We start from the raw sequence: 17,980 nt of genomic DNA, 5'->3' as shown, positions 1-17,980 counted from the left end.
TCCTTACTCTTTTTGGCCCCAATTCTGGACTGGGTACCACCATCATGGCTGGAAATGCTGTTTCCAGCTGGAAATACTTTGATATTTTTGATAGTGAGGAAGTGCTTAGAGGACTCTCTTTATCTTTAGCAATTCTGGCTGCCAGCCTAGCTGGCCTGCAGGCTTCTTCTGATAAGTATCAAGAAACTACAGCAGGATACAAAATTACTCTGATACCCAGAATTCAGGCCATGGAAAGATGTCCAAAAGCTTGTTCATCTCTCCTTGCCTGGATCCCAAATATTTCTGTTTGTGCTATTGCATCCTTTGCATGTATCTTCATGTTAAACATCTATCAAATACAATTTCTATTTCCAATTGCTTTATCATGTTACATTGAACTCAGTTCCTCTATCCTTCAAACAATTCTCACCGTTGTCTCAAATTCAGCCCTTAAATTAAAAGGCTTATGGGTCACGTATTTGTTTTTCTGGTGCTGTTGTATTTTTACACGTTTTCCTGATACTGTTGTATTTGCTTAGAAATTCATTTTCTATGTGTACTAAATAAATCCACGCTAGAACCCTGAAGTGTGGTGGTGACACAGTGAGTTAAATGGGACAGTCCTTTCCAACCTTGCCCATCTTCCAGCCATAATAACCAAATGAGTCTTGCAGACTCAAATCCAAGTCAGTATCTGCCAACTTCCAGTTCTCTTTTCTGTTACCAGAGTTCATTTTCTCAATTCAGCATTCTTCTATACAACCAAAAGCATCATATGGATGTACAACTCTCATTAGGTGAGGTGATGAAGTAGTTACTGTTCTTCACTCCAAACCTTCTAGAATTGTTTATTGTTACTGTTTGTTTTCTTATTTCAGAAATAAGGAAAGTGTGTAACAATGCTGTATTAAATGTGCTGCAAACATTTCTCCCTTTCTTCTAAAAATTTTAATTAATTTTAAGAAGAAAACAGAAGTCTGACCAGTAAGAGGCAAGTTAGGGAAACAGAAGTGTCTTATAATGCACAACTAATAAGTGATGGCTAAAAAGTGGTCAGTGGTAACACATAAGTTAAAAAGTCTTGAAATAGGAAGGTGCCAAAGTTTATTTGGGGTTGTGTTATTTTAGTCGGTAGCAATCAAACTGGCTTACGTGGCCATGAAGTTAGTTGATAGCTTCTGAATATGGTACTGACTTAACCGCGTTTCAGAAATGTTTTCCAACATACTTTCTTAATTGCGCCATCAAAGAAAAGGTATCTACTCTTGGAAGGCAAACAAGTTATAGAAAAAACAAAGCAGCTTTCTTTGCTTTCTTTAATTGCGACATATTTCACGTACGTGTACCACAGGGAAACTTTTAAGTACCTCAGTGCTGGCAGCCCTTTTAACGCCAAAGCACAAGCTTTGTTTTTGCAGGTAAGTGTTGCCATTTTGTTGCCATTTCCACTCAGCTGTAAAAGGACTCTTTCCCTGACTTACTGATTCTTAGCACCGCTAATGTGAAGACAGCATGAAAGTACCCGGTGAGATAAAGGCGTGATCTGCAGGCAGTGCCAAATGGTGTGCTTCCAAATTCTGCCAAACTACCTAGTCTTAAAGCAAGCTAACAAATACAATAAAATGTCACTAAATTCTTCATAAAAGCTATTTGTGTGAATTGTGAACGCAGCGGTGCACACATTTTCGGGCTATCAGTCACTTGAAAACGCAGGAGATCCTTCAGTTTTATGAAGTCTAAGTAATTTATGACAACTTTTCTATGCCTTTCTACTTCAGGTGATGATTCGGAACCACGCACTTAGTTAAGCCTTACAATACCAGGAAAAAAAGTGCCTTCACTTCTGGTTCACATGTCATCCTGAACCAGAAAGGTTTTGAACGCTGAGGATACAATTACACTTTCCTTTGTCCTTCTAGTGCTTGTGTATTTTTGAAGTAACAAAAGCCATCGTTCCCTTTCAGCTGCAGGATTTTTTACTGTGCTATAGAATTGGGCCCTGTTCGCTGAAGAGATCTCGAGCGTGTTTGTCTTGGCCCACAAGGAAGAGCCGCACGCGGAGCCTCGGCACAACCCAGACACGACTGCTCTGCAGCCACCCTCGCGCCGCCGACGGCCGCGTACCACACACGTGGGGCTGCGCGCGGGCACCAGGCTCACCGGGAATGCCACACGCGCTGGGCCCCTGCAGGCCTTCGGTGCATCGGGCCAAAATGGGAGAAATTCAGGTTTCGGTGAGCGGCGACGTGCAGAGTGGACCCGGCCTCGTCACCTCAGCAACCTCCCTCATTAGCCTCGTGGTGGCTTGTGCTACACCTGCAGGCCGCGGCCCCCACCAGCTGCTCACGGCAGCCGTCGCCTCATTCGAAGCCTCCCCGGCTCGGGCTGCAGAGGGGGCCAGTCCGGGCCGGGCGCGGAGGGGTGCCGGAGCCGGCCGCAGAGGGGGCCGGGGCGGGGCGCAGAGGGGTGCCGGGACACGCCGGGCCCGGGCCGCTCCCGGGCGGGCCGCCGCGACGGTTGAGGCGGCTCCGGCCCCTCGGGCTGCGCTGTCCATGGTGTGAGCGCGGTGTCCGCGGGGCGGGGCGGGGCGGGGCCGGGGCGCGGTCCCCGCGGGCTGCCGTTGCGCCGGTGGCCCCGCCCCGCCCCGGGGGCGGGCTGCGGCCCGGGCGGCGGCGCGGTGGGAGCGGGAGCGCCCGCCCTGAGGCGCCGCCGCTGCTCGCCGCGGCACGAGACCGTATGCTCGCGGCCGCGCGGTCACGTGCGCGGCCGCGCGGTCACGTGGGCGTGCGGCTCGCCAGGCGCGTGCCCCCGCCCCGGCGGCGGCGGCCCCTCAGGACAGGATGTAGTCCCGGCTGGGGGCGGCGGAGGGATAACCGGGCGGCGTCGCCTCCCTCTCCGGACCCAGCCGCAGGGCGCGGCGCCTCCTAGCGGGCCCGGGGTAGATCCCGCCGCCGCCGCCTCCGGCAGCTCCCTCCGTCCATCTCGCGAGAGCCACCCCCCCCGCCGCGCTCGGCGGGGTTATGTAACCCGCCCGCCCCTCGGCTGCCGGGGCGCGGCCCGCAGGGCGGGATGGGGGCCAGGCCAGCGGGAATCCACTGGGGCTCGGGCCCCCTCCCCCCCCGGGGCGCGGCCCCCTCCCCTCCCGCCGGACAATGAGTCCCGTATGCTAATGAGAGTCTCGCGTCACTTCCGCTCTTTCTCGGCCGCCATCTTGGCCAGGGCAGGTTCTGGGCAGGAGGGACCCGGCTGTATTGTCTGCAGGGCGCCCAGGGAGCCCCCCCCCACCCCGGAGCCCCACACCCCCCGCCCCGGGGACCGAGCCCAGTGAAGCCGCCGCCCCCGCCCCCCGGGACCAGCTCACCACAGGCCACCCCCCGCACACTCGCCCCCCTCCCTCCCCCCCGCCATCCAGCCCCCTTTGTCTCCCCCGCGCCGCCGCCGGCTCCGCTCCGCCCGCCCGCCCAGGGACCCGGGCGGCGCCAGGGAGGCAGCTCCGCGCACCCCCCACCCCCAGCCCGCGGTGCCGGGGGAGCGCCCGCCCTCGCTGCTGAGGAGAGCCCCAGTCAGGTAGGTGTGTGCGTGAGTCCGCGGTCCGACCCGGGCGGGGGCAGCCCCCGCCCGCCCGCTCCCTCCCTCCGCCCGGAGGGGCCGCGGCCCCCGGCAGCCCTCGGCCCCCAGCCCGCCCCGAGGGGCAGGAGCCCCGCGCCTTGCCCGCCGCAGCCGGGCGGCTGCGGAGTTGGCAGGCGGGCCCCCCTCCCCCGGCCGCACACATGTTGAAGAGACTTGGCCGCCCTCGGGGAGGCCGGTGGCGCTCCGGCGGCTGCGGGCACCGCTGCGCCCCGGCCGCGCTCCCTCCTGCCCGGGGCCCGCGCGGCAGATGCGGTCCCAGCCTCCTCCCTCCCCCCCCCCCGTAGGGGGGACCGCACATGGATGTGTCCCGGGAGCGGCGGCGATGGCGAGGGCTGCGCTGGCGGTAAGGCGAAGCGAACGGGATGAAGAGTCGGCGAGCGGGTACAGCATCCCGGCGCTGCCCGCTGCGGCTGCCGGCCGCCGGGCCCGGTTGGCGCTGGAGCGAGCTCGGAGAGCGGCGCCGGCTGCCGGGCGATGAATGGGGAGCAGCCTCCCCCCGGCACCCGCCGTGGCTCTGCCCGCGGGAGGAGGCGCGATCTGCGGCCGCTACCCCGAGCCCAGCGCCGGCTGCGGGATGGAGCAGCGTTGACTCACCCATCCCTCCGCGCCCTACCCTGGGCTATAGTTACCGACACCCGTTTCTCAAAGGCGGGGGAATTGAAACCCCGAAGCCTCGCTCAGCCGCTGGGAGCTGCACCCCCCTGTCACGCACCCCCTTCACTCGGCGGCTGCAGCCCGGGGGCGGAAGAGGCGGGGGGGGGTGGGGGGAGGGGGGGGGAGCTTTCCAAAACAAGTGCCACGGCGTACGCGATGCTAGTGGTGCCCCCCTCGCCCCCCTCCTCCTGCCGTTAAATCGGTATTGTTGCTGCCGGTGTATGGCCGTGGAAGAAAAATACCAGCCCCCACCCAAAATGCACCGCAGCCCAGCCGGCGGCGCGGCGTGCGGGAGGGAGGCAGTAGGGGGCGCCCTCCCCGCGCCGGGCAGGGCTGCGGCGGGGGGGCGGCCGGGGGAGGGCCGGCGGCGCGGCCGCAAAGCGCCGTCTGCGGGGCCGCCCCCCGGGCAGCCCTGGCCCCCCGCGACCCCCGCCACCGGGCAGCCCGGGCCCGCCGGGGCTGGCACGGGGGCGGTGGGCGCGCATGGGGGCCCTGGAGCGGGTGCGCAGGGCTCTGCGCGGGGGTTCAGCACTTGTACCAAAACTTGGTTGTGGCTTGCGGTGCCATTTGCTTCATAAACTTGCATGGCTTTTCGCACACATGCGGAGCGCATGGCTGCAGCGGGGGAAACTTCTGGTGTGGGGCGTTGCTGAAGCATCGAGTGCTTTGTCTGGGGCCGTAGGCCAGAGTCCGGATAACTGGGCACTTCGGCGTTTTGATGTTCTTTGTTTATTGGGTGTATTTAAACCATTTGGTAGGTGTGAAAGAGGTTTTCATTCCTTTTAGAGAAATAACTTTTTTTTTTTAAAGGATGTTTTTACTAGCTACGCTTCTATTTTTACTACTATTTTCTATTTCTGTTTGGAGGTACAAGGTGTGAGAGATAATGGAGACGCATGATTCCTACCTGTCAGAGTAGCATGGACCAACCTTCAGTGGCTCCTGTGTAGCACAGCCCATATGTGCTGCAGGCCACCAGCATTGTTTCCTCTTGCAGGGTCTCAGCTACTTGGAAAAACTTTCACTTGGGGACTCTGGTGACTGTAATAATTACAAGTTGCCATCCTTCTAGGTGAGAAAGATGGATCATCCTGTTTAAAAATAAGAAAAGCATTCTTTTTTTCTTTTCATAACAAAACAAACCAAAGCTTGGTTCCTTTTTAGATGTGCATTTGCAGATGTTGGGCAGCAATTTGATGTCAGCAGATCAACATCTACCATGATGTGTGTTGAAATCTTAAAATGTGGAAAAAAAAAACAGAAGAGAAACATCCTGTTATTAATAAAATTGCACTTGGAGGCTGATGGGTTGTAACATGACTGTTACCTTTCCTGAAGATTGTTACAGCAAATACTTAAATAAACTTTAGTCAAAATTGAGGTGTCCTTTTTGACACGCGATGCATAACTTGTTCTCCAAAAGTAATACTAAGCAAAATAATTTTGTACTATTTTTTAATAGTAAGCAGCCCTTTACTAAAATTAGTATTATTTCTTAATTAACTTTTAAAAATGACTTTTTGGTATCTAATAGAAATGAGACGCTTCAGGTGCCTGGGGACAGCTCTCAGAGATCATTGCAGACCAATAAACTTTTAGTGCCTCATTATTAATTTATTATTTTTTTTAACTTGGAAGTGGTGGTCCATCAGACAGGTTTATAGAAAGTATCTCTGTAGGTTATGACTGTTTATGCTTCAAAGTATATTGTGTGGAACTACTAGAGCTTAAAAGTCATTAAGAGCTTGTGAGATCACTTGCGTTAAATTTTAGGAGGGAGTTACTTCGCTATGCAAGAGATGGGGAAGGTGAAAGGTGGCTGCCTTTGCCTGTGGGTTAGACAAGTGGTAAACAGTGTCTGCTGTTCAGAGTGCGTAGGAATGAAAAACCTTCACAGGAGAGGAACTTCCTGACTCTTTTGGAAAGTTCGTGCCTTAGTGTTAAGCATCAGCTGCACAAACAAAACATCTAGGAAGACTGTCTGTGCTCTTTAGAATGAGATTAATAACTTAATTTTTTTTCTGTATATGTAGGATAGAAGTTACCAGTTGTCAGAAGATGCCCATTAGCATTTTCAGAATTGGTATGTGTCACTTACAGTGGTATATTACAACAGCATTTTAATTAAGCTTTAATAGTATAAAGTATCATTTGCTAGGTACTTAGCAAACTAAACTCTACAGTTACTGAATTTGCTATTAAATTCTGGATGAATACACATACACATTTTCTGTGGAAGTGAGTTGCACTTCTGACACACTGCAGACTGAATAATAGAAGGTTATTCCCAACCCAGCTTTACTACTCCATAATAGTACTAAATACTGGAAGTAAATATTAAAATTTAAAGTAGCGTTCCTGGAATACAGAAACATATCAGAATCTTATCAGTAGTCAAAAGTCATGTAGTCAAAATGTGTATTTTACAGATTTTTATTAAAATGGCAGCTGATTTGATTGATGTAAAGAAATCAGAACAAATAATTTTGTGGGAGTAAAGACAGTGCTCATGGGTTAATGTATTCACTTGAAGGTGGCCACAAATAAGATTTAGCAGCTCGATAGGAAATCTGTTGGTGTTTTTTGTGTTTAAGGGTTCTGGTGGAGGGGGTTAATTTTTTTTTTTTTTCCAGAAAAGGGAGATTACCTTTGCTCCACTACGTGAAGTTGGTCTAAGAGAGACAAAATTTTATACACTGGGAATGAAGAAAACAGTATCAAATATGATGGGGATCATAGTCCAAGGTCTGTAGGAGGTGGGTGCCAGGAGAGGGGCAGTGAATAGCTATAGGACTGCAGTTGGTCACTGATTAGAGTGGTCCACAGGTGTGTGTCATTTGATCTGCTTTATTGACATGGGCAGAGATGGCATATTTTTAAAATTATTAGTACAGCTGAGTTTGTATATTAATAAAGCAGTTTGCTGGGATTTTTTGGAAGATGCATGTAACATGCTTGTTTTAAAAAGATAACAGCTGACTATCTTGGCCTGCATCTAAACAAGCATTACAGTATTTTTTTGTTGTATTAAATTAAGATCTGCTCTGCGCTTGGATTTTTTTATATATACATAGGATTTTTTTATATATACATATATAGGGTATGTTTTTATTAACATAATTGTAACAGTATAATTGTTAATGTGGAGGCAGTCCTACTCATATAAATAAGTATTTTGATACAAGTGTATGTTTCCTAATGATAGTATAAGTGATGGAGATGAAATTAGAAGGTACTGGTCTAAGGATAATCTAATGTAAATGTCTGAATATGCATTGGAAGAAAAAACTCCTGATTATGGTATGTAAAAAAAAAAAAAAAAAAGCCTATACCTTCTATGTATGTAGGTTTGTTTTGACTCACCTGACACATTTTGGCAAGAATGCTCTTGCTTTCTTAGTGAGGATGGCCAGGCTGACCTGCTCATTTTGAGCTTTCAGGAAGTACTTAGATCTGATACAAAAACTGAACACATGTTCTAGATTTGAATAAAGACATTTTTAAAGAGGGTGTAACTCTTACCTACCTGAGGGCCATATGCCTCAAGGAAATAGCTACATTGTTCAGCTTCGTTATAACTAGCTGGTGTTGAAAGGCAAACACGAGGCTTGAATTCAGTGTCTCATTCTTACTTCATATTAGTGCTTTTGAATGTGTATGATGGTTGATGGTTTTGAAGAAGAATGGAATAAATACTGGGTTTTTTTCTGCAGTGAGTCACTTTCAGTTACCATCATTTATATCCTTAGTTGTTTGGTTTTCTTTTTTTAAGGTGGCATTAAAGATTTGGATGAAAACTGATACTGGCTGTTGGGTCCTAAACCTGTGTGGGTGACTCTATGAACACATCACACCTGCAGGTTCTTGACTATCCACATGATGTGGCAAAACGTTTCATTTAAGATCTACTTCTCAAGGAATATCTAAAACAATTTAGGAGAAATAGAAACTAAGTAACTGTGTAAACAGCCTGTCCGCTGCAGTAATGCTCTTCAGCTCACATTTAAATAGGAAAGGGCATGCTCTCCAGCCTGGCTTCACTGTCTGATGTTTCCTCCCTACTCCCAGCTCCTCTTCTCTCTTTCAGCCCTCAGGCATTCTTTTTACCTCTCTTTACCTCTTCTGTGTATTGATTTCTGATGCGACTCTGGATCTGATAGTTCTTTGCTTGTGCTGCAGCTGGGTCAAAGAAGCTGTTAGTGATGCAGATTCATAGCAGCAACAGTAAGAGGGCAGATTGTCTCTTGAAATCTCAGTAGGCAAAATAATTGTCTTTAAATGCTTCTTTTCTCCCTAAAAAGTCAAACTTAAGGTTGTGATCTTTGTTTTGTTTTGTTTCCCCATTCCTGCTGCTGCTGCTATGAAGCCTTTTGAATATCGAAGGTTCCTGAGTCAGACCGAAGACAGCAGTAGCTGAGGTGGATTAACGCTGGAATGTAGTCAGGGACTGGAGCACTTGGGAGCTATGCTTAGACAGAAAGGGAAAGAGGTAAGAAATGTGAAGTGGTAAGACTGATTTTAAGCTCTTGTTTACAGACTTTACCCAATTGTGTAATGCCAACATTTGTGCCTAGCGTTCGTGAAGTGGTAAGGCAAAGGAAAAACAATTAGCGTCAGCCTACTTCACTATTTTTACACTTTTAATACTCAGATGCTAGCCAGTTGGCGAGATCCCTTCAATATCTAATATCTGCTATCCGAGAAAGCATGTATTGGCAGGGTTTTGGATGAGCTTGTAAAAGTATTTGTGTGCTCTCTTTTGTTTCGTTGATTTGTGCTGCCACTTATACCAGCATGCAAGCAATGCATTTTACTAGTTAGGACACGCTAAGGGATGCAGTTTCACTATTGGCTTAAATATATCTGTGTCTGTGCTGCCGCTGGAAGGGGTGGTATGAGCCACGCTTCCTGCCACCTTATTGTACCAGTCCTAGCACTTCTGTTTGGGCGAGTGAAGGAACTGCTCCTCCTGAAAAACACTCCTATTCAGTTGGATCAGGTCTCTGCCCTGGCTGTTGACACAGTGGTGATGTCAGGAAAACATGACGGAGAGAAGACAGGACTACCATTTTCACTTGCAGTCTAATCTGATTGCAGTCTCACAATCAGTGTGATCTGATCATAAATTATGTGTATATTGGTTACATGCTTTGTTCTTGCACGTTTTACAGAGTCTTCTAAGCCGCTTTGTTTATTATACAAATGGTTTTGTGCACTTTGGATTGATAATTTCAGATTTGTTCTTGATTTAATTTAAATGGTAACTGCTAATTCATGAAACTTGCTTATATTTCCAAAATGTTTTTTATTCTGGGATTGTTCATGTTTAGCTATAATCTAGATGAGGAATATTTTGGAATTGTGGAGCATATTCATGCAGCCTTTTTTCCTGATCATTGAAGTGTGGATATCATGGTGTAAGCAGATAATATCCTTTGTGCTTCAATGATCCCCAGTCTTGATTTCAAATTTCAGCAAGATGTGTGGGCTTTTATTACATTTCAAACTGAAATCTTTAAGAACAAGTGAACACAGCATATTCCGCATGTATAGTATGTATTGATTTCGCTGCACATACACGGATGTGTATAAACATTTATCTTTGGACATCTTGAACAGTCACAAAAGATATTATTTAAGATGGCAGTATGTGTGTAAGCCTACTTCTTGAGCTGCTAGTGCCTCTAATTTAAAGTTTCCTAGGCACTGAAGTATAGCATGCCCTAGAGAATGGATGCAATTTAAAACTGCATTTCAGAATGCAGTAAAGATTGCCTGTATTCATGTGGGTTTGATCATGTGTGTTGAAAAGATTGTTCTTTAGAAAATGTTCAAGTTTAGCTCGCAGCATTGTTTAACATACTTCGGCCGATGTCATCAAAATCAGAAAACCCAACAAATTCCCAGTGGAGTGTAGGGTAGCAGATTAGTAATAAAGAACAGAAATAAGGATTGTGGTTCCCAGAGCAATCGAAATTTGGCCATTTTGTATTTTATATTGGGGCATGGAAATTACGCAGTGTACAGAACTTTAACTACTAAATAGAAGTTGATAAGGAAATAGTTAATTCCCTTTCAGTTTTGCAGTTAGTGTACACACCCACCAGATGGAGCTTCTGGCATCAGTGGAAAATTCCAGAAATTGAGCAAGAATGAGAAGTGTGTGAATGACTTAGAAGATCCCTGTCTGCTGGATTGCAGAAGATACTTTTTTAACCTTTAGAAAAAAAAAAAAAAGAATGGGAGAGTAAGACCTATTAGCCTAACTGATTCCTTTCACTAGAACTGTCTTCCATTGAAGTTTTTCCTCTGATGGGAAGTTGCAGTTCTTAGTGCAAGAGTCACCAAGCTGAAGCTAAACAGTAAGCTCAAAAAAAAAAAGAGATAAAACAGTTTCATAAGCCCTTACTGAAAATTACATATAACCACTGAAATAGTATGTTAAAGTTTTTAGCCTAAGAATTTCCTCCAAAGGATTTTAAGTGTGGTTTGGTTTTTTTAGTACCGCATTTTAGATGGACTTACCTCCTCTCCTGAAGCAGTATTTACATAGAGTGTTCAAAGAAGTGGTGTGAAACTGTCCTTTTTGTTTGACGCACAACTTAAAATTTTCTTGGATGTAGCTGATCTACTCTCTGAAGTGATTTATAATTTTTGTGGGGTTTTTTTGTGGTTTTTTTTGACAAAAGGACTTTTAAGGAATCGACTATTTGATTGTGAGGAGTTGGAGTTCATGTGCACAGTGCTGCAAAAGCTTTACAATGCCGTGACCCCATAGTAAAATATATTCGTTGATTTCCTTTAGTTCCAGTAATCTTAGTTTTAAAACAATGTGTCGTTTTTTTTCCAGACAGATTGTTACAGCTTTTCTGGTCACTTTATACATTTTTAATGTGCCTAGTCCTGCTTTGGATATAGACACAACTTAAAGGACCATGGATATAGAAACAAGTGAAACGGCATGGGGGCTTGTGCTTGCTGATGTGCTAGCTTAAGGTTGAATTTAAGTGCTGTGTCCACCTTGGCAGCTGTGCAAGCAGAATTATCTAGATGGAGGTTGAGAGGTATTTGCTAGAAGTTAGCTGAAGACCATCATGTTACATGGGCAGAAGCTTGGTGTTGCAGATGGTTGAGCTGATAAGGCTGAGGAGGTGCTCTCTGTTTAAAATGTTGCCATGAGAATAGAGTGCGTGCTGTTACAAAACAGCCTCCATCCTAGGATTATAGCGGATTTGAAAAATGAGCCCTTAGTTGTCTGGCATTTCAGATGTGCTGTTACAACTGCAAATCTCATTACCTTCACAGGAGATGTGGGTGCACAGCCCTCTGAAAACCAGGCCAGAAAATGCTTAAATAAAGAGGAGAGAGAAGAGTTCAACCAAAGAAAGAGAAAATGTTTAATTTCCACCAGGGGTAGATGGGAGTAGACTCTTCATTCATTCAGTGCAGGGAGGGGAGATACCTAACTGCAACTCTTACCTTCTCAAGGAAGTCTTTGGTAGTTTTCAGCTCTTCCGACTTCTCTCTCTCCCTGATGTTTCTGCTCCTGGTGTTTTTTATATGCTTACACTTCCCTGAGGTACATTTCTGCTTCCTGACTACGTCAGCCTTGCTCAGCTGTCCTGGAATTTTCAGGTCCCAGAGTCCCAGCCTCTGCCTTGCTGCAGGGACAGGCCATCATTGTCCTCAAGTGAATATAGAATATTATACACAATCATGCTATCTAGCATCATTTAACCTGCATATGTGAGGAGGCTGCTTTTCTATTGCTGTGGGAACCATAGCTTCATTTTCTTGCGTATTTTTCTTGTATTTTAAGAGTTTTCATTCAGTGTTGTGCTGACAGCCTTCCTTGCAAATCTGTTTCGTGGCTGGCTTTTTAGAGCATGCTATTAAATGCAGTTAGCTGGGCAAATTGTTAAAAGTAGGCCTTGTTTTAAATGCGGTTGGAATAGGGAGATAAAAAGCACGGTATTGAGAAACTAACAATCTTGTTTCATTTTGTGCAGGAACATGCAGCTGCTGTCAGCTCTGATATATGCTATGTTGCGCAGTTATATGTAAACCAAGAACTTCTTCAACTTAAACTACTAGCAAAATAAGAGCTACAATAAAAGATTTTTGGATTATATAAAGTCAGAAAAATGCCAGATGCTTGGTGATTCTTGTCAGCAACACAATGCAGGGAAATGATACTCAGTCCTCAGGAGGCCCAGTATGGGATGAAGTACTTCCCTGTGCTCAGTATTCATATCTCCAGGCTGATACACTAATTTTCACTGGTCTGCTCTCAAGGCTGATTGGTGCTTATCCAGAAATGTGCTTTCTGCAATGAGGATTCAGTGGGAGAGAGGTAATTTGGACTTGATAGAGGCACAGGGGCACAAATTCTACTTTCTAGTTAGAAAATAATCCTGTATGAAACAAAATAACCCATCATCCATTTGAAGACCAGTAGCCATTTCTTACTAAAGCATATGCAGTGTTCAGTTTTGCCTCAGTGTGAAATATTTTAATCATTTTCTCTTGCTGAACTTCTTAGAACATTTTAATACCTTCTGTTGAAACCATCCTCGCTGAAGAAAAACAATGTGTAGTTTTAAGTTGTGGAAGTTCTGTCTGATTAATCAACAGAGATTGAAATCTGACAATTTGAAACAGTAAACCCCCTTATTACTTGGAGAGGTAATTATAAATGACTCAACAAATTTTGCTTTCATAAACTTCAGATTTGGATGTGCCAGAATTCTTGATACTAATGTTATATCTTGTGTTTCCAGTCTGTTCAAGACTGAGTTTCTGCTCATGGGTGATGTGAGTTGAAGAGGTATCAGTCTTCCTACAGAAGCATAATCATTTACATGCCATTACCCAAAAGGGTTTGCTTCACATCCTCCTACTAGCAGCACTGCAACTGAAAATTTTAATCTGAATGCTTCCCAAATGAATGTATGTCCCTGGGGCTGTGGCTGATGGCCATGTCACCTGTTTGATCTCCCATAGTCTTGTAATTTAAGGTGGGACTGTGTTTGTATGGAAACCTTCTAGGAAAAATTATCTCTACAAAGAAGCGCTGTTGATATTTCACTAAGTGTACCTCATCTATACAGGGTGCAGCTATGCTGCTGGTTACTAATAGCTCAGATGAGGTGTAAATTAAGGGCCTTACCACTTCAGTCAAAAGGTTATATGAAGTATGAATAGAAGCTTTTGTCTGTGTATCCTGCTGGATTTCTGAATTGGGTAACTTAATTGAAATCTGAGCATTAAAATATTCCTCAGGTAGCATCACCCAGCGGAATCTGTTGTTTAAGCCACAAACCTGCTAAAACTTCCTGCAGCACTGTTAACTTGCTGGAGTGCATGCTACAGTAGCTCCATGTCAGTAAAGGTACCGTAAATGTGGTTTATAATTAGCTTTGGAGTCCTTCGCAATGAAACGTACGTTATAAATGTAAGATTGCCCTTATTACATTTCTTATCTCTTGTCTTTAACACTTTGTTTTGTACAGCAGGATATGATCCTTCTTCTATGTCCGGGCTTTGGCCTCACACAGTAGGTGTAATATAATCCCTGAGGTGGGCGTTCTGGAAGGAGAATTATTTTTGGAGGCTTTTGCATGAAACTTGTCCAATGAGTCTGAGACGCCCAAGCACCATTAATTTTGGAGGTAAATGCCTCATAATACGTACTGAATAGATTGGGAAGAGTTAAGATTTTCATTTGGCAAGGTATGGGCAAAAAATAGTTGAAAGGATAATTCTGACTGTTTACTTCTGACGTTTGGACATATTGAACTTAAAGGAACACCAACTTGAATTCTAGAAAAACTGGGGGGGTGGCTTTGAGCTCAATCAGTCTGGCAGCTCCACTACATATTAATTAATTTCCTGGTTAATAAATTTTCCCCCTTTTTTGGTTTATTAAAACCAACAGAGGAAAAAGTGAAAGATTATTTTGGCTACAAGAGAAATGACAAGACTTCCTGCATTAATCTCTCATGCTGAAACTGGGGAAGAACCTATAACTTGTGATATGGAAGCTCAAAGATACGTAATTAAGTTGGATGTCCCTTTAAGTTATTTCTTGGAATCTGACATTTCTTATTTGAATCTCAATTGATACATTTAATTCTTGAAATTAAACTGAAAAGTTTTTCATTATATTTTCTATCATTTGTCTATAAATTGGTCTGTCAAAGTAGGCTGGGATATGTATAAAGGGAGGGGAGGGAGGAATACTGTTGTTAACAATGAAAAGATAAAGCCAGAGGGGGAAAAAAACTACCCAATAAAACAAAAAAAACAGATGAAAGAAAATATAACAATTAGTCCCAAAAGAGCTTTTAAAAAATGACAGATTTTAAATGTTGGTACTTGGCTTCATGGGGAGGTGGGTGGGAGAATCATTTGCATGAAATATGATTTACTTAAATTTTATTAATGCTGTTGTTATTGGAATAAAATCAGGTTACTGATTAAAATTATAAGGATAATGTAAGTTTAAAAAGTTAAGTTTGCTCTAGTAAACAACAATATTGTAGTGCTGGCACACAGCCAATAGAGAAATTAAAACTATTTTAAAGATCTACAGTGTCTGGGTTGCACTGATGATGTTGATGCTGGATTCTCATTGCTTTCTGATTTTAATGGTAACTGTTACTGAGAAATATTTAATATTTAAAACGAGGCTGTCTCGTAGAGAGCTATCCTACACACTTTAATGAAGTAATTTTTAGCGTAATCTGAATTTTATGCACTAACTTGTTACCAAACTGCATGCATTTTTTTGATTGTGCTGTTTCACTCTGCTGTAGCCCTTCCCTTTTAGTATTATTATGGATATTAAGAAATGTGGGTTTGAATTATTGGAATGAAAACTATGGGATCATAATACATACCTAACAAAGGCAATGGACTAGAGTAGTGGGTTTAAGTATGTGGGGCGGTATATTGTATAGGAAAAAGGAACAGCTTTTAGAATAAGGGTTTGAAACATTGCTTTTTCTGTAGGAAAAAGATGGAGTATTGCATGCTGGGAACAAGTGCTTTCCATAAGGTAGCTAAACTTTAAAAGTACATTTGTTTCATTTTGTTTTAGGCTTTGCTTAAGTATTCTAATTTAGTAATTTTGTCCTTTCTGCAGTTTTCATTTTTAGTAGACCTCTGCAAAACTCTCTTCTAAACAAAAATTCAAAAACCAACTAAAAAAAAAACCCCAAACCTGGGCCACAACTGCAATGTTTGACATTTCTGAAATGTTGCTCAATGTGTACAGAAGACTATTTAAAGGATATTAGTATAAGTTCTTTCTGTGGTCTGTTTTGTTTTCCATGATTTCAAAATTGCAGATATTAACGCCAGTAAATTCAAAGATGCGAATGTGTTGGGTAGCTACAGAGAAATGACCGAAAGTAAACCAATTTGTAAAAGGTAGTCTTCCTTGACACCTCTTAAAATCAAAAAAACCCAAACCAACAAACAAAAAAACCCCACCCACCCACCCTCCCCAAATAAAACCAGCCACAAAACAACAAAACCAAAAAGCCCCACTCATCAGGAATGCTGTCGGCAAAACCTCCCAAGTAAACAGTCACATTCTCTTTTCCTTTGTTCTTGTGAATAGCAAGACATAACATACTTGGAGGAAGTCTGAGTAGATGAGTCAGGACTTACTAACTGCAGTTAAATGTTTTGGCCGGGTTTCCCAAGGAAACAAAGCTTATACAATTTTTCAGATTGTGGCTTGTCTCCTAATCCTCCCTGCCTCCTCCCAGCTAAGAAAAAAGCTGGCCATTTTCAACCAAATTTGGTAGAGATGGAGGTCTGAACAGATAAATAAGCACCTTTAAGTTTCATTAAACGTAGATGTCCAATAAGAGAAGAAACTGAGGTCTGAACATTCGCAAGTTTCCTTCACAACTCCCATCAGCCTGTTCCTTCAACTGGGCGCAGCCATGCCAAGTGGCTGCTAAAAAAAATATCTGTGGGAGGAGTTGCAAGGGGGAGGGGAAAGAAATCATCCTGCTTAGGCCTGGGATCTTAGGGGGTTGACTTTTCAACGCTGGTTGTGCGCCAGCTGCAGAGGTGCCAGCTAGGTGTTGTGCCTGGAGCTGAATATAGCAACTTGCCTGTCATTATTTAATATGGAGCTAGCAGAGGGTTATGAAGGAAAGAGAAGAAGCAGTAAATTATCTTGGCTCAGTATTTGAAGTATTCAGCTCCAAATGAAAGTTGTTGGTGCGACTGAGTGCATGTATAGTATATTATTCCATGGATACAATATTATTACAGGTACAGCAGCAGCTCATGATGCCCCGTAAAGCTTTTCTTTCCCAGAAAGAAAAGCAGGCTCGTGCCAGGGAAAGGGATATGTTAAAAAAGAGGAGGAGGCGACAAGACTATCTCAAAAGAAGCGTGGAGCCGCAGAAAAATGCAGAAACAATAAAATGGCACAGGGATGATGAGAAGAGGAGAGAAAATGAGCAAGTTAAGGACAAAGATATCAAGAAGCGGTGGAGACAGGATGAGAGAGAACGACGAAAGAATGTGGACGCTATGAATTGGCGCAGGGAAGATGAGAAGAGGGAAAATGAGCGAGGTAAGGACCAAGAAGGCCAAGAACCAGCAAAGAAAGGATGAGGAGGAGAGGGGGAGAGAACGACGAAAGGATGGACCTTTTGAAGCAGCAGAGGGATGATGAGGGGGAGAGGGGGAAAGAGATTAAGAACAGTTCCATTTTATAAGCATGTGCAGAAATAACAGAAAATATCGGTATCATTTAGTTTCAAATTTATAGGAAATCTCCTTTAATGAACTATAGTTCTTACAGAGCTAATTATTTTAATAAGACAAGATTGATCTGAGTATAGATGTATACAAACTCAAAGTCACAATGGGATAGAAAAGGCTGGGTTTACACATTGCTTATAAAATTGTCTGTTCTGCACACATGTTCGCAGTGAATACTTTTTCCATCAATACAGCTGATAATAACTGTGTTTCAGATCACCAAAAAGTTCAGGTTTTCACAGTCCTAAGGAGTAATGTGAATAAATGAGAGCATTAGGGAAGGAAGGGTCAACCAAATGTGTTCATAAAAAAGGTAAAACTGATGTTTTATGTTATTCTTTTTAATAACGTGCCCAAGAGATAGTTGTAATTGGATCCCCAGTCTTATTTGGAGGTGAATCTTTTAACAAAAGTTGTATGGAAGTGTAAATTTCACAGAATGTTTTTAGAAAGCAGTCAGTTTGAGATCCACTGTGTCATTCAGGATTTCTGTGTCATTCGATCTAAGGTGTTGGCATCAAATCAGTTGGCATCACAATTGATTTGATAAATTCAGCCAACACCTTGGCATCAAATCTAACAAAAAGTAGGTATTTACATTACAGTAGGAAGACTCCTAAAGTTGCATTTTTATTAAACTTTATATAGGATTTTTTTATCTGGAGCTATAATTTCTTTTTTCTGCAGTAGCCCTAAAACATTAGTTGTAGGCTACAGACCTGCAGTGGATTTATACTGGATGAGAGTCAAGTCCTTTGGAAGTCCTTCTAGTGGGACTGAGAAATTTGAGCCCTTAGAGTAAAATGGGTGGTGGTTCTGCACACATGATGATAGTTTGCTGCCCTCTTTACAGCTGGAGATGTCACAGCCCTTCTTGGAAGACTGGGCTTCTTTGCCTGCAGGGTGTTCACAGTAAACGTTG

General features: G+C 44.2%; 1 protein-coding gene across 24 annotated transcripts in view; it reads left to right on the top strand.

Moving 5' to 3' along the window:
* Nucleotides 1-3,224: 3,224 nt before the first annotated feature.
* The window catches only part of ADNP (activity dependent neuroprotector homeobox), a 33,118-nt gene continuing 18,362 nt past the window's right edge, over nt 3,225-17,980 (top strand). The window contains exons 1-7 of one of the 24 annotated variants that reach the window (XM_056353970.1): nt 3,226-3,549; nt 5,264-5,338; nt 6,300-6,349; nt 8,633-8,755; nt 12,276-13,937; nt 15,280-15,325; nt 16,561-16,867. In XM_056353970.1, the coding sequence (XP_056209945.1) occupies nt 15,287-15,325; nt 16,561-16,867 (346 nt within the window). In that variant the 5' untranslated portion in view covers nt 3,226-3,549; nt 5,264-5,338; nt 6,300-6,349; ... (1 more) ...; nt 12,276-13,937; nt 15,280-15,286. Of the gene's footprint in view, nt 3,550-4,756; nt 5,339-5,430; nt 6,350-8,139; nt 8,756-12,275; nt 13,938-15,279; nt 15,326-16,560; nt 16,868-17,980 lie in introns of those variants that run through there. The other 23 variants (XM_056353972.1, XM_056353979.1, XM_056353973.1 and 20 more) reach the window with 23 other exon arrangements.

The sequence above is a fragment of the Falco biarmicus genome, chromosome 10 (assembly GCF_023638135.1).
Source record: "Falco biarmicus isolate bFalBia1 chromosome 10, bFalBia1.pri, whole genome shotgun sequence".
NCBI classification, from domain to species: domain Eukaryota; kingdom Metazoa; phylum Chordata; class Aves; order Falconiformes; family Falconidae; genus Falco; species Falco biarmicus.
The sequence above is the reverse complement of the archived record's forward strand: the minus strand, read 5'-3'. Positions and strand labels throughout refer to the sequence as shown.